At 38.5% G+C, this 20,179-nt stretch overlaps 1 protein-coding gene across 1 annotated transcript; it reads right to left on the bottom strand.

Annotated features, from left to right (window-relative positions):
• Positions 1 to 13,274: 13,274 nt before the first annotated feature.
• Positions 13,275 to 18,534, bottom strand: CUNH15orf61 (chromosome unknown C15orf61 homolog). Its single transcript, XM_042688031.1, has 2 exons — positions 18,167 to 18,534; positions 13,275 to 13,499 (listed from the first exon to the last, which is right to left on the bottom strand). Exons 1-2 carry the CDS (start codon positions 18,510 to 18,512, stop codon positions 13,372 to 13,374), a joined length of 474 nt encoding a protein of 157 aa, XP_042543965.1. The 5' UTR covers positions 18,513 to 18,534; the 3' UTR covers positions 13,275 to 13,371.
• Between the last annotated feature and the right edge of the window lie 1,645 nt (positions 18,535 to 20,179).

Genomic DNA, 20,179 nt, shown 5'->3' on the forward strand with positions numbered 1-20,179 from the left:
ACAGGAGGAAAGGAAAGAAGAAAAACTTAGGAAAACGGAATGGCAGGGACAACAATGCATCTCTCTATACTTTCTCTTAATATAAATGGGCTGAATTCGCCAATTAAAAGAAAACGAACTGAGGACTGGATCAGAAAACAAGACCCATCCATCTGTTGCCTTCAGGAGACCCACCTCTCAGCCAAACATACAAACAAACTCAGAGTGAAGGGGTGGAAAAGGATCTACCAATCAAATTCCCCCAATAAGAAAGCAGGTGTAGCTATCCTGATATCTGACAAAATAAACTTTTCATTAAAATCAGTACAGAAAGACAAGGACGGACATTACATATTAATAAAGGGAACAATCCAAGAGGAGGATATAACCATCATCAACTTATATGCCCCAAATATCGGTGCACCCAGATATGTTAAACAAATGCTCTCAAACTTACAGAATAAAATAGATCCCAATACGATAATACTAGGAGACTTTAACACGCCACTCTCACCAAAGGACAGGTCTACCAACCAGAGGATTGGCAAAGAAGCTACCGAATTAAGTGAGGCCATACTTCAAGCGGAATTAACTGACATCTACCGAGTATTTCACCCTAAAACAACACAGTACACATTCTTCTCAGCAGCTCATGGAACTTTCTCCAAAATAGACCATATCATAGTTCATTCAAGGAACTTAAGCAAATACAAAGGGATCGACATAATCCCCTGTATCCTATCTGACCACAGTGGAATCAAGCTAGCTCTCAATAACAAAGCATACCGCAGAAATTTCTCTAATACATGGAAATTGAACAGCACACTCCTTAACAAGGCCTGGGTAACAGAAGAGATCAGAGAAGAAATAAAGCATTTCCTAGAACTCAATGAAAATGAAAACACCTCACAAAGAAACTTGTGGGACACAGCAAAAGCAGTCCTGAGGGGCAAATTTATTGCCCTCAGTGCCCACATCAAGAGAATGGAGACAGACCAAGTAAATAATCTCATGTTGCAACTAAAACAGCTAGAAAAACAAGAAAAAATGGGACCTAAAGCTACTAGACGAAGCCAGATAACCAAATTGAGAGCAGAGATTAACCAATTAGAAAATCAGAAAACCATAACCAAAATAAACCAAACAAAAAGCTGGTTCTTTGAAAAAATAAACAAAATTGATGGCCCGTTGGCAAGATTAATTAAAAAAAGAAGAGAGGAAACCCATATTAATAGGATTAGGGATGCCACGGGAAACATCACAACACGTACCCAAGATATCCAAACAATTCTAACAGACTACTTTCAAAAGCTATACTCTCTAAAGGAAGAAAATCTGGCGGAAATGGATGCATTTTTAGAGAAATACAAGTTACCCAAACTGAGCAAAGAAGAAGTTAACCAATTAAATAAGCCAATATCCTATAATGAGATACAGGAAGCTATCAAAAGTCTTCCAACAAAAAAAAGCCCAGGACCAGATGGATTCACAGCAGAATTCTATAAGACCTTTAAAGAAGAACTAATACCCATACTCCTCAAGCTCTTCAGAGAAACAGAGAAGGAGGGAGCTATCCCAAACTCATTCTACGAAGCCAATATCACACTCATCCCCAAACCAGGCAAAGACCCAACCAAAAAGGAGAATTACAGGCCAATCTCCTTGATGAACACAGATGCAAAGATCCTTAACAAGATTCTAGCTAACAGAATCCAGAAACACATAAAAAAAATAATACACTATGATCAGGTAGGCTTCATCCCAGAGACACAGGGATGGTTTAACATACGTAAGTCAATAAATGTAATCCAGCATATCAACAGAGCCAAGGTCAAGAATCACATGATTATCGCCACAGATGCAGAAAAGGCCTTTGATAAAATTCAACATTCATTCATGCTAAAAGCTCTGGAGAAAATAGGAATAGAAGGAACATTTCTAAAAACAATAAAAGCCATTTATGACAGACCAATAGCCAATATTATACTTAATGGGGAAAAGCTACAACCAATCCTCCTAAAAACAGGAACAAGGCAAGGATGTCCACTGTCTCCACTCCTCTTCAACATAGTCCTAGAACCCTTAGCCAGGGCAATAAGGCAAGAAAAAGACATTAAAGGGATCCGCATAGGGAAAGAAGAAGTGAAACTATCCCTTTTTGCAGACGACATGATACTATACCTCCACGATCCCAAAAACTCCATCCCCAAACTTTTAGAAATCATAAGTCACTTCGGCAAAATAGCAGGATACAAAATAAACCCACAAAAATCAGTTGCCTTCCTATACACTGATAACGCACAGGAAGAGAGGGAAATAAAGGGAGCAACCCCATTCACAATAACCTCCCAAAAAATAAAATATTTAGGAATTAACCTAACCAAAGATGTAAAAGAACTATTTAATGAGAACTATAAAAAGTTAAAGAAAGAAATTGCAGAAGACACTAGGAAATGGAAAGACCTCCCATGCTCCTGGATAGGCCGACTTAATATAGTAAAGATGGTGATACTTCCAAAATTAATATACAAATTCAATGCAATTCCTATTAAAATCCCAATGACGTACATCACTGAAATACAGAAAACAGTCCAAAAATTTATATGGAACAACAAAAGACCTAGAATAGCCAAAACAATTCTAGGGGATAAAGACAATATGGGAGGGCTATCCATGCCGAACTTCAAACTCTACTACAGAGCTATAATCACAAAGACAGCATGGTACTGGCACAAAAACAGACCCGAAGACCAATGGAACAGAATAGAAGATCCAGATATAAATCCACAGGCCTACAGCCAGCTGATATTCGACAAAGGAGCCAAAGACATACAATGGAAGAAACACAGCCTCTTCAACCGCTGGTGCTGGGAAAACTGGGCAGCCACATGCAGAAAACTAAAAGTGGACCCCAGCCTATCACCATGCACCAACATCAACTCAAATTGGATTAAAGACCTTAACATTAAACCTGAATCTCTGAAACTACTGCAGGACAGAGTAGGAGAGACACTTGAACTAATAGGCACAGGAAGGAACTTCCTGAACAGAGTCCCAGGGTCACAACAAGTTGGAGAGAGACTCGACAAATGGGACTACCTTAAAATAAAAAGCTTCTGCACAGCTAAATCTATCGCAACTAAGCTAGAAAGACAACCAACTAATTGGGAAAAAATATTTACCAGCAATATATCAGACAAGGGGTTAACATCCTGTATATACAGGGAACTCAAGAAACTAATCCCTCCCAAACCTAACAAACCAATTACTAAATGGGCAAGGGAACTAAAGAGGGACTTCTCAAATGAAGAAATAAAAATGGCAAAGAAACACATGAGGAAATGTTCATCATCCCTGGTGGTGAAGGAAATGCAAATAAAGACAACCCTGAGATACCACCTTACCCCAGTCAGAATGTCCCACATCCACAAATCAGCCAACGACAAATGCTGGAGGGGATGTGGAGAAAGAGGAACCCTATTACACTGCTGGTGGGAATGTACACTTATACAACCACTTTGGAAAGCAGTCTGGAGGGTCCTTAGAAAGCTAAAGATTGACCTCCCTTACGACCCAGTCATACCACTTCTAGGCATCTACCCTGAACAACAGGAACCAATATACAAGGACACGTGCACCTCCATGTTTATTGCAGCACTGTTCGCAATAGCTAGGATATGGAAACAACCTAGGTGCCCCACCACAGATGAATGGATCCAAAAATTGTGGTATCTATACACAATGGAATATTATGCAGCCATTAGAAATGACAAAATAATGGCATTTGCAGGGAAATGGATGGAGCTAGAAGGAATCATGTTGAGCGAGGTAAGCCAAGAACGAAGAGACAAACGGTACATGGTCTCCCTCATAAGTGGATGCTAAATCCAAAAGGTTAGTGATACGACAAAACTAACAGGACTTAAGAAACAAAGAACTCCCGCTCATCTGGTTGAACCACTACTAAATATCCTCATGCTGCTGATCACAAATATGGTATATAACATGTGAACACTGTTATATATTACAGACTGTGGTAGACAATTTGCTCCAGGGAAGTTAGAATGAACTTGTGACTTTGAAATTATGTAATCATTTAATCACAATCAAAAAAAAAAAAAAAAAAAGAACCTCGGGGAAGGGAGGGAGGGAGGGGATGGTAGGGGGAAAACAATGGAGGGGGTAACAATGTTCAAGAGGAAGTGTACTCATAACCTCACTCATGTAACTGTGACCCTCTGTATAGTAGCTTTACAATAAAAAAAAAAAAAAAAAAAAAAAAAGAAAAAAAATCCGATCTTTTTTTCAGAATACACAATTCATTCATTACATCTGAGATATGTCTAAAATTACTGCTACTATTGTAAAAAGTCAGCATGATATCCAATTAAAGTGTGCTTTTATTAAATCTATAAAAGACAAGCTGGGCGTCCGTGGCTCATGCCTGTAATCCTAGCTACTTAGGAGGCAGAGAGCTGAGCATTGCGGTTCAAAGCCAGCCCAGACAGGAAAATCTATGAGACTCTTATCTCCAATTACCCACCAGAAAACTGGAAGTGGCACTGTAGAGAATGAGCCTTGAGCTGAAGAGCTGAGAGACAGCGCCCAGGCCCAGAGTTCAAGCACCATGACTGACAAAAAAAAAAAAAAAAAAGCTATTAAAGACAGGCAATTTATCCTTTTAATTTTGCATCATCTTGAGCATTCATTGTATGACGAGTTTTGTATCTCACAGAATGCAGTACCACAGGCTTCTCACCCAGCTAGTGCTCAGGAGAAGTCTTTTTCAGTCTAACTTGAAAGGACTGTGTATGGAGACTCAGACTGTTAGATTTTGTTTGCAGCTGAAATTACTAAAACTTGTTTCAACATTATCCTTGGTATTCGTTGGAGAGGAGAATAATTGTTGATTGTTAAATGAAAGCTAAAGTTAAGTGACATGATTTACGTGGATGGTGCTAGGAATTGAGAACTTAGAACCTCACATATGTTAGGCAAGGGCTTTAACAGAGTCAGGATTTTATTAAAACTCTTCTTTTTCTTCTTTTCTTCTTCCTTCCATCCTCCCTCTCTTCCTTTCTTTTTTTCCTTCCTTCCTCTCTCTCTCTCTCTCTGTAACTTTGGTGCCTGCCTTGAATTCAAGGCCTAGGCACTTTCCCTTGGGCTTTTCATTAGAGTCAGGTGCTATGCCACTTGATCCACAGCTCTACTTCTGGCTTTTTGCAAGTTAATTGGTGATCAGGATTCCACAGACTTTCCTGCCAGGGCTGATATTAAACTGCAATGTTCAGATTTCAGCCTCCTGAATAGGATTACAGGAGTGAGCCACCAGCATCCAGCTTATTTAAACTTTCAAATGATTGGTTCTTCCACTTTTTAAATTTGTAAATTTGAAAGCCTTAGAAGGTAAAATTTTCCTTGCTCATGTAACTGTAACCCCTCTCTACAGTATTTTCACAATAAAAAATTTATTTTTTAGCCGGGCGCTGGTGGCTCACGCCTGTAATCCTAGCTACTCAGGAGGCTGAGATCTGAGGATCGCGGTTCAAAGCCAGCCCGGGCAAGAGAGACCGTGAGACTCCTATCTCCAATAAACCACCAGAAAACCAGAAGTGGCGCTGTAGCTCAAGTGGTAGAGCACTCGCCTTGAGCTGAAGAGCTGAGGGACAGCGCCCAGGCTCAGAGTTCAAGCCCCACGACCAACCAAAAAAAAACAAAAAAACTTATTTTTTTTTAAGGTAAAATTTTGTTCATCTCACAGTAAGAACTATAATGCATTAAAAAGATATCAAGATGATCTACACTTATACATTATTTACATCCAATTATTAAAACATTTTTAAATATTTGCTTTTATTAAACACAGTTTTACACTTATATCTGTTGGCTAAAGTGCTCATTTTTACTCTGCATATTTTTATCATTTAGGGTTTTGGTAGATAACTTTTTCAAATTTTAAATGATGTACTAATGTGAAAATAAAGTAAAATATATCACTTTGTAGTTAACAAATTCAACACTCTGTTTACAGATTGTTATAAAATTACTGATACATTCTACCAGAACTAGTCAAGGTTATATCAAATACCTACTAAAAATATCGTAACTACTCATGTGTTGATGTTACCTTAACCTGCCAGCTTCAAGGGCTGCATAATTGTTTCTGCCAACCCATAAATTTTTGAGTAACAACAAAATTATTGTGATTTTTCTTACTAAATAATTCATATATTACAAAGCATGTATGTAACAAGGCCCATGAATCACTGAAGCATATAATGATCATATATCTAATGACATATCTCTTTTCCTAAGATGAATTCAAATAGATTTATGTATTTAGATTAACTAAAAAATACTGAAAACTTCCAACAGAAAACTTCCAACCTTTTTTCAGAAGTATGCTTTCTGTGATTCACGTTTAAAAACAAAAAGCTTTTGTTTGATCAAAACAAAAGTAGAGCTTATGTCTAAGCTCTATTTCCATGAAGTTGTACAGCTTTTAAATTGATACTATAAATATCACTGAAGACAAATTAAGACTATAATAGAATAGTACAGTTTTCATAAACTGTATTTAAAATGATATAAGTGCAACTAAAATAGCCATAAGCAATACTATATAAAACCCCATTCTATAAGTAACTGATACCCTTTATCCAGCAACTAGTATCTAGGAAAGGATATTTTCATTTACTAACATTTTACATGTTTTTTTTTGGGGGGGGGGGGATTTCCAGTCGTGGGGCCTGAACTCTGGGCCTCGGCACTGTCCCTCAGCTCTTCAGCTCAAGACTAGCGTTCTACCACTTGAGCCACAACGCCACTTCCGGCTTTTTTCTTTTTGCTTATGTGGTGCTGAGGAATCGAACCCAGGGCCTCAGGCATGCAAGGCAAGCGCTCTACCACTGAGACACCTTCCCAGCCAATTTTACATGTTTTACTTAGATTTCATTTTAAGTAATCAAAAACCATACACCCTTCCTTAATGCCACTAAAAATGATCCCAAAGGAGTTTTCATCTACTCAATTAAAACTAGGCTTCATAGCTAAAACCTTAAAAATTCGAAGGCTGCAATACATGAAATTATGTTAAATTAACATTTTTACACTATTTTGTGTATGTATATTTGTGTGTTTGGCCTGTGGCTTGAAATCAGAGCCTGAGCACTGTCCTGTAAGCTTTTGTACTCAAAGCTGACACTCTACCACTTGAGCTACAGCTCCACTTCTGGCTTTTTGCTGGTTAATTAGATAAGAGTCTTAAGGATGTTCCTGTAGGGCTGGCTTTGAACTGTGACCCTTAGATCTCAGCCTCCTAAGTAGGTAGGATTACAGGTGTGAGCCACTGGCCCTAGGTTTTAACTATTTTTAATTTGTATGATTTTTCTAAACTCAGTATATATGCATGCAATTAAATGTTTTTTTGGGGGGGAGGGGGATCCAGTCATGGGGCCTGAACTCTGAGCCTGGGCGCTGTCCCTCAGCTCTTCAGCTCAAGGCTAGCACTCTACCACTTGAGCCACAGCGCCATTTCCAGCTTTTTTTTTTCTGCTCATGTGGTGCTGAGGAATCAAACCCAGGGCCTCAAGCATGCTAGGCAAGTGCTCTACCACTGAGTCACCTTCCCAGCCCAAATTTTTGTTATTTGGAATCAAACTGGGGGCATTGTGTATACATTAGGCAAAGAACATTATCACTGAATGACACTTTAAGCCCTAAATTCAATTGTTTCTTACAGGAACTGTGTAATTAGGTATATTTTACTATAGTTGAGCCCTTTACTGTTTTTAAAATTATTTCAATTGTAGTAAAATATTCATAATACTTACCCCTTTAACCAAGCTTAAGTGACATGACATTGACATTATACATCTATCAATACCATTCAACTCCAGAACTTTTTCATCTTGCAAAAATAACTCTATGCCTTTCAAACACTAATTATGCATTTCTCTTCCCTCTTAAAGAATTTTTTTTAACAGATTTCTGGTGATATGTCACATGCCATATAGTTCTTCCATTAAAAGTGTTTTTCCTGGCGCTGGTGGCTCACATTTGTAATTCTAGTTACTCAGAAGGCTGATCTAAGGATTAAAGCTCAAACCCACCCTGGGCAGAAAAGTCCATGAAACTGTTGTCTCCAATTAACCACCAAAGAACTGGAAGAAGAGGTATGGTTCAAGTGGTAGAGCATCAACCTTTATTAAAAAAAAAAAAAAAAGCCAAGTGAGAGTATAAGGCTCTAAATTCAAGCCCCAGTACAAGCACACACACACAAAAAAAAAAGAAAGAAAGAAAAAAGAAATGTGTTTAAATGTTAGCACAGTTCTTCCATCAGGAGTGTGTGGTTTAGTTTGAACATAGTCACAGAATTTTGCAACTATCAACAGATGGACAGATTCATCATCCCTAAAGAAGTTCCTATACCCATTAGCAGTCATTTCCCATTTCCTTCCAATGTTCCCAACTCTCTCTAGGCTACCTCAGATCTACTTTTTTTTTTTTTTTTGTCGGTCATGGGGCCTGAACTCTGGGCCTGGGCGCTGTCCCTCAGCTCTTCAGCTCAAGGCTAGCTAGCGCTCTACCACTTGAGCCACAGAGCCACTTCCAGATTTTTCTGCTTTATGTGGTGCTGAGGAATCGAACCCAGGGCCTCATGCACGCAAGGCAAGCACTCTTACCACTGAGCCACGGTCCCAGCCCCCCTCAGATCTACTTTTTGTCTCTTATTTTGCCTATTCAGGACATATATCTTGTATCATTAGTACTTTATCCCTTATTTTGGCTAATTAATAGTCCATTGGTTAACCAATTGGACTCAGGGGCCTCTCTCTCAATAGGCTTGCTTCTTTTACTGGTGTTCTCAGCCTCCTGAGGAGCTAGGATTACAGGTGTGAACCACGGGAACTTGACTGTTTCTTTTTGTTGCTATGATGAAAAATCCTGATATAAATATCAGTGCCCCAAGTTTCTGTATGGACATGTTTTCAATTCCTAAGAGCATATACCTAGAAACAGAGTTGCTGGCTCATAGGATAATTCCTTGTTTAATATTTTGTTGAGCTCTTAAGATTTCTCAAAGTAGCTATATCCCCACTGACAGTATATTGCATCTTCAATTTCTCTCTATCTCTATCCCTTATCTTTTTGATTATAGACATCATAGTGGATGGTGAAATGGAATCTCATTGTTTGATTTATATTTCCTTAGTGGCTAATACTGAACATCTTTTCATGTGTTTTATTATCTACATGTGCATCTTCTTGAAGAAATATCTTTTCTAATCCATTTTCAGTCAAACTGTTGAGTTTTTAGAATTCTTTCAATGTGATAAGTCCCTTATCAGATACTTGATTGATCCATTCTCTAGGTTGTCTTTTCATTTCCTTGGTCATACCTTTTCAAGCACAGAATTTTTTTTAATTGATCAAGTTCAATATATCTATGTCATTTGATTTTTACCAAAAAATGAGAACTTTATAGGTTCACTAAAAAGCTAACGAAACATTTGTAAATAGATGTACTAAAGACAAGCTAGATTGATTTTTTATCCCAGTTCTATTAGCACTTGCAATTAGCAGAACAGACCTCTAGTAGAAGCTAGATGCTACATATGTCTTAGTAGCAAGTATTTTACCCACATTTTTTATTAGAAGAAAAAAGTTCAGCATCTGACCTCTTGTCTTATTTTTAGAAAAATAACCTGTGGAGTGTGGTGAGGAGTATTACTTCTTGTTGGGAAAACTTCTGAGAGACATTTGCCAAGCTCATGAAGTTATATGAAAGTGAAGAAATATAGTAAGGAACATTTGTGTCCTATTGATTTTGTAGCTTAAGTAATTTTTCATTACTAATGTAAGATTTAAGAAGTATAAGTAAAGATTCTGACTTGGCACTAGTCATTAGCATGTAATTGAACTAGTAAAAAAGATCAGTTAAAGCTCTGTTGATTACCACCTTATCTTTGAGAGGCAATTAAAGACCTCAATCATTGCCACAAGATTTGATTGTGCAGCCTTTATTGGACATTGATCTTTCAGCAAAGTGCAGTTACATTTTCCATTAATTTACAGTAACACACTTTAACTCTGATACCCTAGACTGTTGACCTAGGTGAGATGTAATGTGAAGTACTCGTTTAGGTTAAGGTGTTCTCAAACATCATTACCATCTCAGTGGTAAGTGCTGAGAAAAAGGTGATACCTGATCTACTGGATTTGGGATAAGGTTTCTATTATCTGCATTATCTTTTAGGTAAAGTGAAATCCAGATCCTGGCTCTTTGTCTCATCCTGCTCATTTAGACAGCATTCATCCTTTAATAGATGTAAATGATATTTCATGAAGAATTATAGATGCTCTGTGCTTCCAGTTTTGAGAGAACATAAGTATTAATGACATGAAACTAAATGTAAGGTATGTATGGCTTTTAATAATTAAAAGGGCTTCAATTTAAGTGAAATCAACAATTAACAAAAGATTAAATTCATAACAAATGTGTGATAAGAAAAATATAAAAACCATTTTTTTCAATTTGGTATGTTAGGACTTAACACTGAGGAACTAGGGATTTTGTATCAGCAACCTTTCATAGTCTCAATTGTGTTACTGTCTTTACAGTGGCTCACAAATGAAAAGAGGAGCTAAGAACTTTGCCCAGAAGTCTTTCAATACTAATTGTCAGAAGTCTTTCAATACTAATTGTAAGAAATAACCAGAAGATATGCAAGATTTTGTACTAAACAGCACTTTTTTTTTTTGTCAGTTGTGGGCTTTGAACTCAGGGCCTAGGTGGGTACTGTCCCTAAGCTTTTGTGCTCAAGGACAGAGCTCTACCACTTTGAGCCACAGCTCCACTTCCAGTTTTCTGCTGGTTATTTGGAGATTAAGAGCCTCATGGCCTTTACTGCCAGGACTGGCTTTGAACCATAATCCTCAGATCTCAGCCTCCTGAGAAGCTAGGATTACAGGCATGAGGCACCAGTGCCTAGCTCCCATCTTCATTTTTAGAAGTTTTGCCTAGATTTTTCTGCCCATGCTAGCTTCAAACTGCGATCCTCACATCTCAGCCTACTGAGTAGCTAGGATTACAGGTGTGAGCTGCCAGCACCTGGCTTCACCTCATGTTCAAAACTGTTTAACAACAGTGTCTTTTGTAAATATAAATAAAAGGGACAGAAAAATTTGGATTACAAAAATAAAGCTTTTATTGAAATAATAGAAAGGTGTTTTGTTTTTCTCAGATTACAGGGGGGAAAAAAACCCAAGACACAAAGGAGTAATTAGGCCTAGGTCAAAAAGACAGCACAGACACTAAAAATAGTCAGTCTCTTGGCTTCCTGCATTTGTACTCTTTCAGGCTGAAATGCTGCTGTGTAATATGAAATCTAAAGCAATGATCATAACAAAAGGTTAACTACAGGACTTAATAAACCCAATGAATGATATTTTTATTTTTGGACTGTGCTCTTAGCTATTGAGTTCATCCTTCACCATGATCAACTAGAAGAGCAAGAGGTCTATTGATTTTCATGTAATACAAGAAAATATTACATTTGCTTAATTGTTACATGGTAAGCACATAAGACAAGAAATCAAGGTTCTATTTAATGCTGCAAGCAGCAGAGAATTACAGAGATCAATAGGGTAGTTTGTCAAAGATGTTCTCCAAGGAAACATACCTGTCACCATATGGACAAGAAGTCACACTAACTGTAGCTATTGAAAAGCAAGTAAGCAGAGTCAGCAGTACAAATTATCAGAAATCAAACAGACTGATGTGAAAAGAGATACAACTCTACTGAAAAGCTGTATTTATAGTCTGGTAATTAAAAGCTATTTTATCAGTCTTGTGTTGGGACCAAACCTTTACAGCATGTATTGACAAGATCGGCAGAAATGAATGAGCAGTATTTGACTTCAAACTTATGAGCTATAGTTATTTAACTTTGTCCATTACAGAGGAAATCAGTTTTAGCCTTCCTTGCAAAATGCTAATAGTCAGTTTTATTATTAATGAAGCTTAATAGAACACTATCTTCTTTGTGTAAGCTATTCATTTAACTGGTGTCTAGTATATTCTTCTGGACTAAATATATTGGCATAAGTACTTCTTTATTTAAAGTTGTTAAAATTGCTCTTAAGACAAGTGAACATTATACACATTAGTTCACTCTCAGCAGCACACTTAAAATGACTACCTTTGAGGGGCCAGTTTGAAGTCCTTCATGATCTTGATGCTTTTCCTGCAAACACTTCTGCTCTTATTCTACTGACTTTCCAGGATGCTTCTAAATATTGACTAGATTGTTTTATGAGCAACTTCCTCAAAAATGGTTAATATTGCAGAGAATCAGCAACACCTTAGCATAAAATGATATACAATGTATGTTTGTAATTATGGGAGAGATCATAAATCTTAAACACCCATTGGTTTAGAAATTAAATAGTTCTACTTAAGTTATCCCTAAATGACTCCCAATTTCTGAAATTTACCATTCATCTGAGTATTTTGTGACTATCCCCAAGGATAAATTTTTTTAATGACTTTGCTTTCAAAAAATGCAATTAACTTAATAAAATTCTAATGTAAAAAGCACTATCAGGTCTTTACAATTTTAGCCCAGTCTCCACTGCTACTTTGTCTGTGGACAGTTAACTGCTTTTATAAGCAGTTACCAAATATTTTTTTCTGAGTCTTTGTAGATCTCAATTTCCTCAAAGCTTTATTGGCATGCTATTTTAACTTTTAATAAGTCTTAATTTTATTCACCTTGCGGCACTTACGCTAACCATAGTATTTCACTAAGCTATTCAATTCTTTAAGCAATGAAAACTTTCAGCATTTACCCAAACCTTTCCTCCAGATAAATGGCACAGGAACTTTCAAAGCAATTTCATGCAAAATCCTGACAACCCAATGCTTTCGATTTCAGATTGTAATACAATTTCCATCAATTTTGGATTTGCCAACAATATTATCTGCAATATTTACCTTCATATCTTGTATTTTTTCCAATGTCATTAAACACAAGATGTCCCCTTTTTGAGGCATCGATATACTCTTGAGAGCCAATTTAAATTGTTAATATATATAGCTGTAGGATCTATATATACCATAATCATTTTTTATCTGTTGACTAACCTAGTTCTAGGGAAACCAGTGTGCAGCTTCTTATGTTTGTAGTCCTGTTAGCTGAGAACAGAGTGTGCACTATATAACAACTTGTGAAAAACCTTCTCCTGAGGCTAATGATTCACCTTAAACAATCAGCCACCACAGAAAGAAAAAGGTGTTTGCAAAAGTTTTATTTTACAGGATCAAAAATAAATATTGCAAATATACACAAGAGAAAACCCACTGATAGTTATATTCGCCAGTGCACACTTTTAATACATGGCACCTTCGTCTTCTTTATTTAGAAAATAAATTGTTATTGGTCCATAACTGGTATGTACTGTCTCTGTGACTCTGGCAAATAACCAGGACCCAAGTCCATATAATAGAGTTGGAATACCTACAAAACAAATGCATATATTATTTGTGAACATCCATACTTATTTCTCATGCACCCATGTGTAGTAATCACAAATTACAGCTATAGAAATAAATATATGACTTGACTATTTAAGAGCTCAATTTCATCCTAGAGATTTTGGAACTATAGATAAATGCTGATATAAATTTTAATTCAAAGTGTTTCCCTAATTCATTATCTTCAAGTAATTATGAAGTAATTCTATATTCATTTCACAAATAAGCAAATGGAGAAGAATATTCATTAATTTAGCTGTAAATGTTCCTGATTATTTGCCTTGAGCTAAAATTAGTAGGTCAGCTTTGCTGTCCTTTAAGTTAAATAGCAACACTGATGGCTAACATAATTTTTGTACAACTTAGAAACTGGGTCAGATAACTGCCTTCAAACCTAAGGCAAAACCTAACTCTAAGGAAGATTTTAGTGTAATAGGCCAGAGAAAGAAACACTCTCATTAGCATTTGTACAACTGATGTGAAAACAATCTTATGTCAACCTCTCTGGAAAACATATATAGTAAGCTGACACATGGTTTTTCTTTGGAATATTGCTATTGATAAGATCTTGCTGCTTTATTTGAGATCAGTTGCTACTTCTCATACAGGAACTAAATATTCAATCCAGAGATAAAGATTAAGAATCCATAGAGATATGATACTATGACAGTCCCAAACTAACTTTTGCAATGCCTATCTTTTTTTAAAAGGCATTTATTTTAAATCAATGCCTATTAGCATACTTAAAATGTATAAAAACACAGACACATGAATCAATAACAAATACTGTATGCTCTGTGCAAGTATTAATGATATTGCTCCCATATGGGAAATGGGCAGAAAGAGAAATTGCAAAAGGATAGTGCACATTTGGAAAATCACTTTCTAATTAGTAGGGAAATCAACACATGTTTAGGATTGATCAGAGGCTGATTTTTTCTCATTTTTCTACATGAACATATTGGCTTGTGTTGTGCTGTTTTTAACTGTGTGTGATGTACTTGACTATACTTTGTTTATTCCCCTTGAAACTGAAATATGGCCACTGTGATATTAGAGATTAATAGGTAAGATAACACTAGCTGACAATAAGAAGGGGAAAATATGCCTGTTCAGGCTGTACTTTTTTATTTTTGGAATTATACTAGGTCATCGTCATTATTACAGAATTCCTTACAACCCTTATGAAATGTTCTACAGTGTATTGCCCTCTGTTCCCGTTAAGATTCCCAAATTCTCCAAAGAGTCTCAAATGTCCGTATCACACCCACATACACACACACACACACACACACACATACACACACCCCACACACACCTATACGCCTCCAAAATTGAGACTAAGAAAGCTATTTAATAAATCATTTATCCAAAGCAAATGGACAAGACAAAACCACAGGCAGAAGTTAGTAGCAAGAATGGGAAGCATTTGAAAAAAATCCAAAATATGGGATTTCAACTTGGAACTCAATGGGGCAAGGAAGCAAACAAGGCCTTAAAAGCAATGATTAATTTCCTAAATGCCCTGAAAATAAAATATATGTCTCTTAAACCAATGCTAACGGTATAAATTAAAGAAATGATACTGACACTGAGAATTTTTATAGTATTTATCAGTTTACAATTTAAATGTTGATGCTTTTTTTAAAAATCAGGCTTTTGAAAAATACAAATAGATGGCCTATGTAGGCTATTTTTTTTTCAGCTAAAATAAAGAACTGATTTAAGATTAATAGCTACTCTATTTTAAGAAACAACAAGGAACCAACATCAGTTATGCTATCTGACAAGGGAGGTTGTGATAAGGAAGTAAGAATTCTACATTCCTGACTTTTTCTGTCATCTGTTTCTGTCATCTGTCAGATTAATACACTGAATGGGAAGCTCTGCCACCTCTATAATGTACACATAAACAAATTTCCTTTGTGTTTAGCACAGGACACTTCAAAATAAGAATACATGAAAAGTTAATTTTTTCCACATTAACTGAAACATAAAACATCAAAATGAACTTGAAAATCAGTTCTTTGCATAATAATTCATTTTGAGTCAGCTGAACAGTAGGTAAACCACTGTCAAATTAAGCACTTAAAAAAATTAGAACTTCATAGCAAGTATCTGATTACCCATTCATTCCAATGGTAAGTTGCTTTTCTTAAATCTCAATCTATTTCCCAGCAGGATACTCAGACTGATAAAGCATCAGTAAAACGTCAGCTACAGAGGCTAATGCAAAGGAGAAAGGGAACAAATGGGTAAAAATATCTTGATTATTTACAAAACAGAAAAATGAATTACTCTGATAATTACTAATTTGGAAGGAAAGAGGAATAAAAAATCCTTAGCATTTTTGTTAATAGATTGATGATCCACAGGAGGAAATTATATATCACAAACTAGGAAAAGATTTTATATCTAATTCACATTCTCTTCCTTCAGACAAAAATTTAAAAAAAAATAAGTGTTAACAAATTTCAGAAAGTCCGGAAAAATTCTCCCCATTATTAGTGGAAGCCAACTTGTATTACAGCATACATTAGCAAAAAGTTTTCCTGTTTGCTTCACTTAAAATTCTTATTCCCATTTAACCTGGATTCTCAGAATTTCAAAAGATCACACAGACTATTCATTCTTCCATATAAAAAAAATTCCACTATTGTTTCTTTTCTCAAAAGGCTTTACTTTTCTATGTGGGATATGTTGTGAGTATATTACTTTGTAAAAAAGAAGTCCTAGTATTTAGGTCTAAAAGATAAACCCTTAGATACTAAGGTGATCTTAAAACCTTATTCTTTAATTGTGTCTTTTTGTAAAAGGCACTGAGCTCTGATAGTCTATTTTTTCTCAACAAGGCAAAATTTACTTCTGTGTACAAAGGTGCACCATTGGCCAGCAAATGCTCATATATTCCATTTTAAGCCTCAACCTTTAAATTGAGACTTTCTGGTAAAAGGCACTGAGCTTTACCATTATACTTTTCCTAACCTCTTATATTTGGGAAAGTGATATCTTCTGATTCTGAAAATGCTAAAAATAAACATTCCTCTTGAGTCTCAGTGCTCCAGTCTTTCCAAATACTTCTGAGTTGAATTTTCTAAATCATCTCATCATTCAACTTGATAGTAACCTCAAAATAGATGGGGCATACTAAAAAGCCAAAAAGTATGAAGTATTTTTAAAAGTCGTTATATGTCACTTAAATAACTTTCCTTCTACTAGACTGAGTCCAGGATAATCCCAGTGGAGCAAGGCTCAAAAATCCCATGTGTGTCATGTAAATTATTATAAATAGAAATATACAAGTCATATTTGAATTTAATGAGCTATTAGATTATATAATTTTAGTGAGCACCACTGGTTTTATTAAAAAATAAAACAAGTTAGAACAGCATCCGTGTCTGGATTTTGAATTATTGAAAACTTAATTTTCCTATCAGCTATTAATAGGTCCAAAATATCTTGGGATTTCATCTTTTCCTCTGACCTAAAAAAAGTCTTGTCCAAATATTGCCTCTTCTATCACTGAACCAGAAGAAAATTAACACCCTGGGAGAGTTAATATTCAAAATATCTGCAGAAAAACATACAAATATTAAAGGGTCAGAGCCTTTCAAATGACTTTTAGGCCAAGTATTCTGAGAAAACTCTAGTATGTCTGATGACCTTCAGTGTTTTTGGCAAAGAAAAACACCAAGAACTTCCTGACATTTCATCTGAAGAAGACAAAGTGTCAATTTATAAAAGAGGTGATGGGGCTGGGAAGGTGGCTCAGTGGTAGAGTGCTTGCCTTGCATGCCTGAGGCCCTGGGTTCGATTCCTCAGCACCACATAAGCAAAAAAAAAAAAAAAAAAAAAAAAAAAAGCCGGAAGTGGCGCTGTGGCTCCAAGCGGTAGAGCACTAGCCTTGAGCTGAAGAGCTGAGGGACAGCGCCCAGACCCAGAGTTCAAGCCCCATGACCGGAACCAAAAAATAAAAATTAAAAAAAAATTAAAAAAAAAAGAGGTGACAGTGATCATGATGATAAACGGATTATTCCTTTGTACAACTAAAGATTACATATATGTATGTATGTATATATATACACACACACACATATACATACATACATATATATGTATAAAAGTTGCCTCAATTGTAGCCAGGTACCAGTGGCCTTGTAATTCTAGCTACTAAGGAAGCTGAGATCTGAGGATCCTGGTTGGAAGTCAGCCAGGGCAGGAAGGTCCATGAGACTCTTACCTACAATTAACCAGCAAAAAGCCGGAAGGTGGAGTGTGGCTCAAGTGGTAGAGCGCCAGCTTTGAGTGTCAAGTCCAGTACTGGCGCGCGCGCGCGCGCGCGCACACACACACACACACACACACACACACACACACACACGATGGATGCACTGTGACCTTTCTGGGGATGAATCCTACTAAGCAAGCAGAAGCTTCGGGTGCCCACTCAGGGACAAGCCACCCAGTGCAGCCCAGATCGGAAGTAGAGTGAACCCCGGGGACCCTCAGGCCAGCGCGGGGGGGGGGGGGCTCCCCGTGAGCGGGGCTGGGCCCTGGGTCAAAGGCCAGCCGGGGCCTCCCCGCGGGCCAGCCTCGGGACTCGAACCGTTGTCCCCGGGTGTGGGCCTGGGATCGCCCGGCACCACTCACCGAGGTTGACGACCTTGAGCGCCGTGAAGAAGCGGTCCTGCGGGGCCAAGTCCTGCCAGGGGGCCTTGGAGCAGTGGTACTTGATGAAGGGGAAGCAGCCGGTCCGCAGGACGTGGTAGTTGGCGCCCTGCACCGGCCAGTTGAAGTGCGAGAGGCCGAACTGGTCGTTGCGGACGGCGCTGTAGGGCACGCAGAAAGAGGTCCAGTACGGCAGGCGCCGCTGCAGCAGGTGCCGCGTCAGCACCTCCGAGGCGCGGGGCTTCGGGCGGGAGGCGGCGCCCGAGGCCCAGGGCCCGCACAGCAGCAGCCGCAGCGCGGCCTCGTGGGCCCTCCGCAGGAGCTCCATGGCTAGCCGCGCCAGGCGGCGGCCGCGCGCGCCCGCAGGGCGCGCCTCCGGGGGGCGGGGCCGCGCCTCCGGGGGCGGGGCCTCGCCTCCAGGGGGCGGGGCCGCGCCTCCAGGGGGCGGGGCCGCGCCTCCAGGGGGCGGGGCCGCAGGGCGCGCTGGCACGTTCGCACCGCCCCGGGGAGACTGACGGGAACGCGCGGCCGTGGAGACTCGGGGTCCGCGGCTCATGCGCAGTACCGCTGGCCGCCTCCCGCGCCTGCTCGCTGGGAGGCCTGAGGGACACCTGCACAGAACAGGTGCCTGTGCCCTGTGACCTCACAGAAACACATGGGGAGGGTTTCTCCTCATCCAGGGCTATTCGGTTCTCCTTGTGAAGGAGGAGCCAATATGGATGGTTGACAACTCCTTTGAGCATTCTACAGATTGCCAAGAAATACCGTGTCTGACAAAGCATTTGATATCTAGAACATAACTCATTAAGAAAACGAGAATCCAATAGGAAAAGAGGCAAGATTTTGAATGGACGCATCCCAGAGGACAGCTGTTCAAGGAATAGGTGAAAAGTGCTGAACTGCAATAATCATTTGGAAAGTGGAAGTTGAAACCACAGTGCAACATTACACGTCGACCAGAATGGATAATGTAGAAAAGACAGAAAATGCGAAGTGATCTGGGTTGCAGGTGATGAGATAGAGGTGTTGTTGTTGTTGTTGTTGTTGTTGTTTTCCAAAGTGGCACAAATGGAAGTCCTATACACTGCTAAAAAAACACTATGAGGGGGAAAAATCTTTAGACAGTACTAGAATGAAAAACCCAGAACTAGACCTGCTTGGTACAGGCAGGCATTGTGCCACTTGAATCAAACCATCAGACTGTTTTACTTTGGTTATTTTTGAGATAGTCTTTTTTTTTTTTTTGCCAGGGTAGGTCTAGACTGCAATCTTCCTATTGAGATGACAGGTATATGTTACAACACCCAGCTACCTTGTTGAGATAGGGTGTGATTCAGGTGATTCAGGTCTAGCCTTAAAGAACAGTCTTCCACGTCACTTCCCAACTAGCTAGCTAGGATTACAAATTTCCCAACAACCAGCTGGGGAAAATTTTTGATCATATGTATTTTGACTGAATTGTGATGGGGGAGGGGAAGGAGGGCAGTATGCATTATTGCTGCATGGTTTAGGACCCAGCCATACCACTCCTAGGTCTATACCTCTTGATTTGCTCAGAGTAGGTAGCTTAAATAATAACTTCTCACAACTGTGCAGGCTAAGGGGTCCTAAATTGAAGATACTGTCCAGTTCGTTCATTTTTGCTTTTTTTGGGGGGGGTGAAGGTGGGGAAGCATTGCTATGGTTTAAACTCAGAGCCTCGTACTTGCTTAGCTTAGCTTGCTCTGCTGGCACTCACTCTTCCACTTGAACCATACCTCCAACCTGGGTTTTTGCTTGTTATTTTCAGATGGGGTCTAACAAATTTTTCTTCCCATGCTGGCTTTGAACTGCAATCTTCTGAATCTCAATTTCCTGAGTAATCAAGATTAAAGGGATGAATCACCTGCACCAAACACCCAATTGTTTTTGTCTTTGTTTTATTTTGTCCATCCTGGGGCTTGAACTCAGGGCCTGGGTGCTGTCCTGGGCCTCTCTGTGCTCAAAGCTAGCACT

Source organism: Dipodomys spectabilis, unplaced genomic scaffold (assembly GCF_019054845.1).
Source record: "Dipodomys spectabilis isolate Male_0828 unplaced genomic scaffold, ASM1905484v1 ptg000108l, whole genome shotgun sequence".
Lineage (NCBI taxonomy): Eukaryota > Metazoa > Chordata > Mammalia > Rodentia > Heteromyidae > Dipodomys > Dipodomys spectabilis.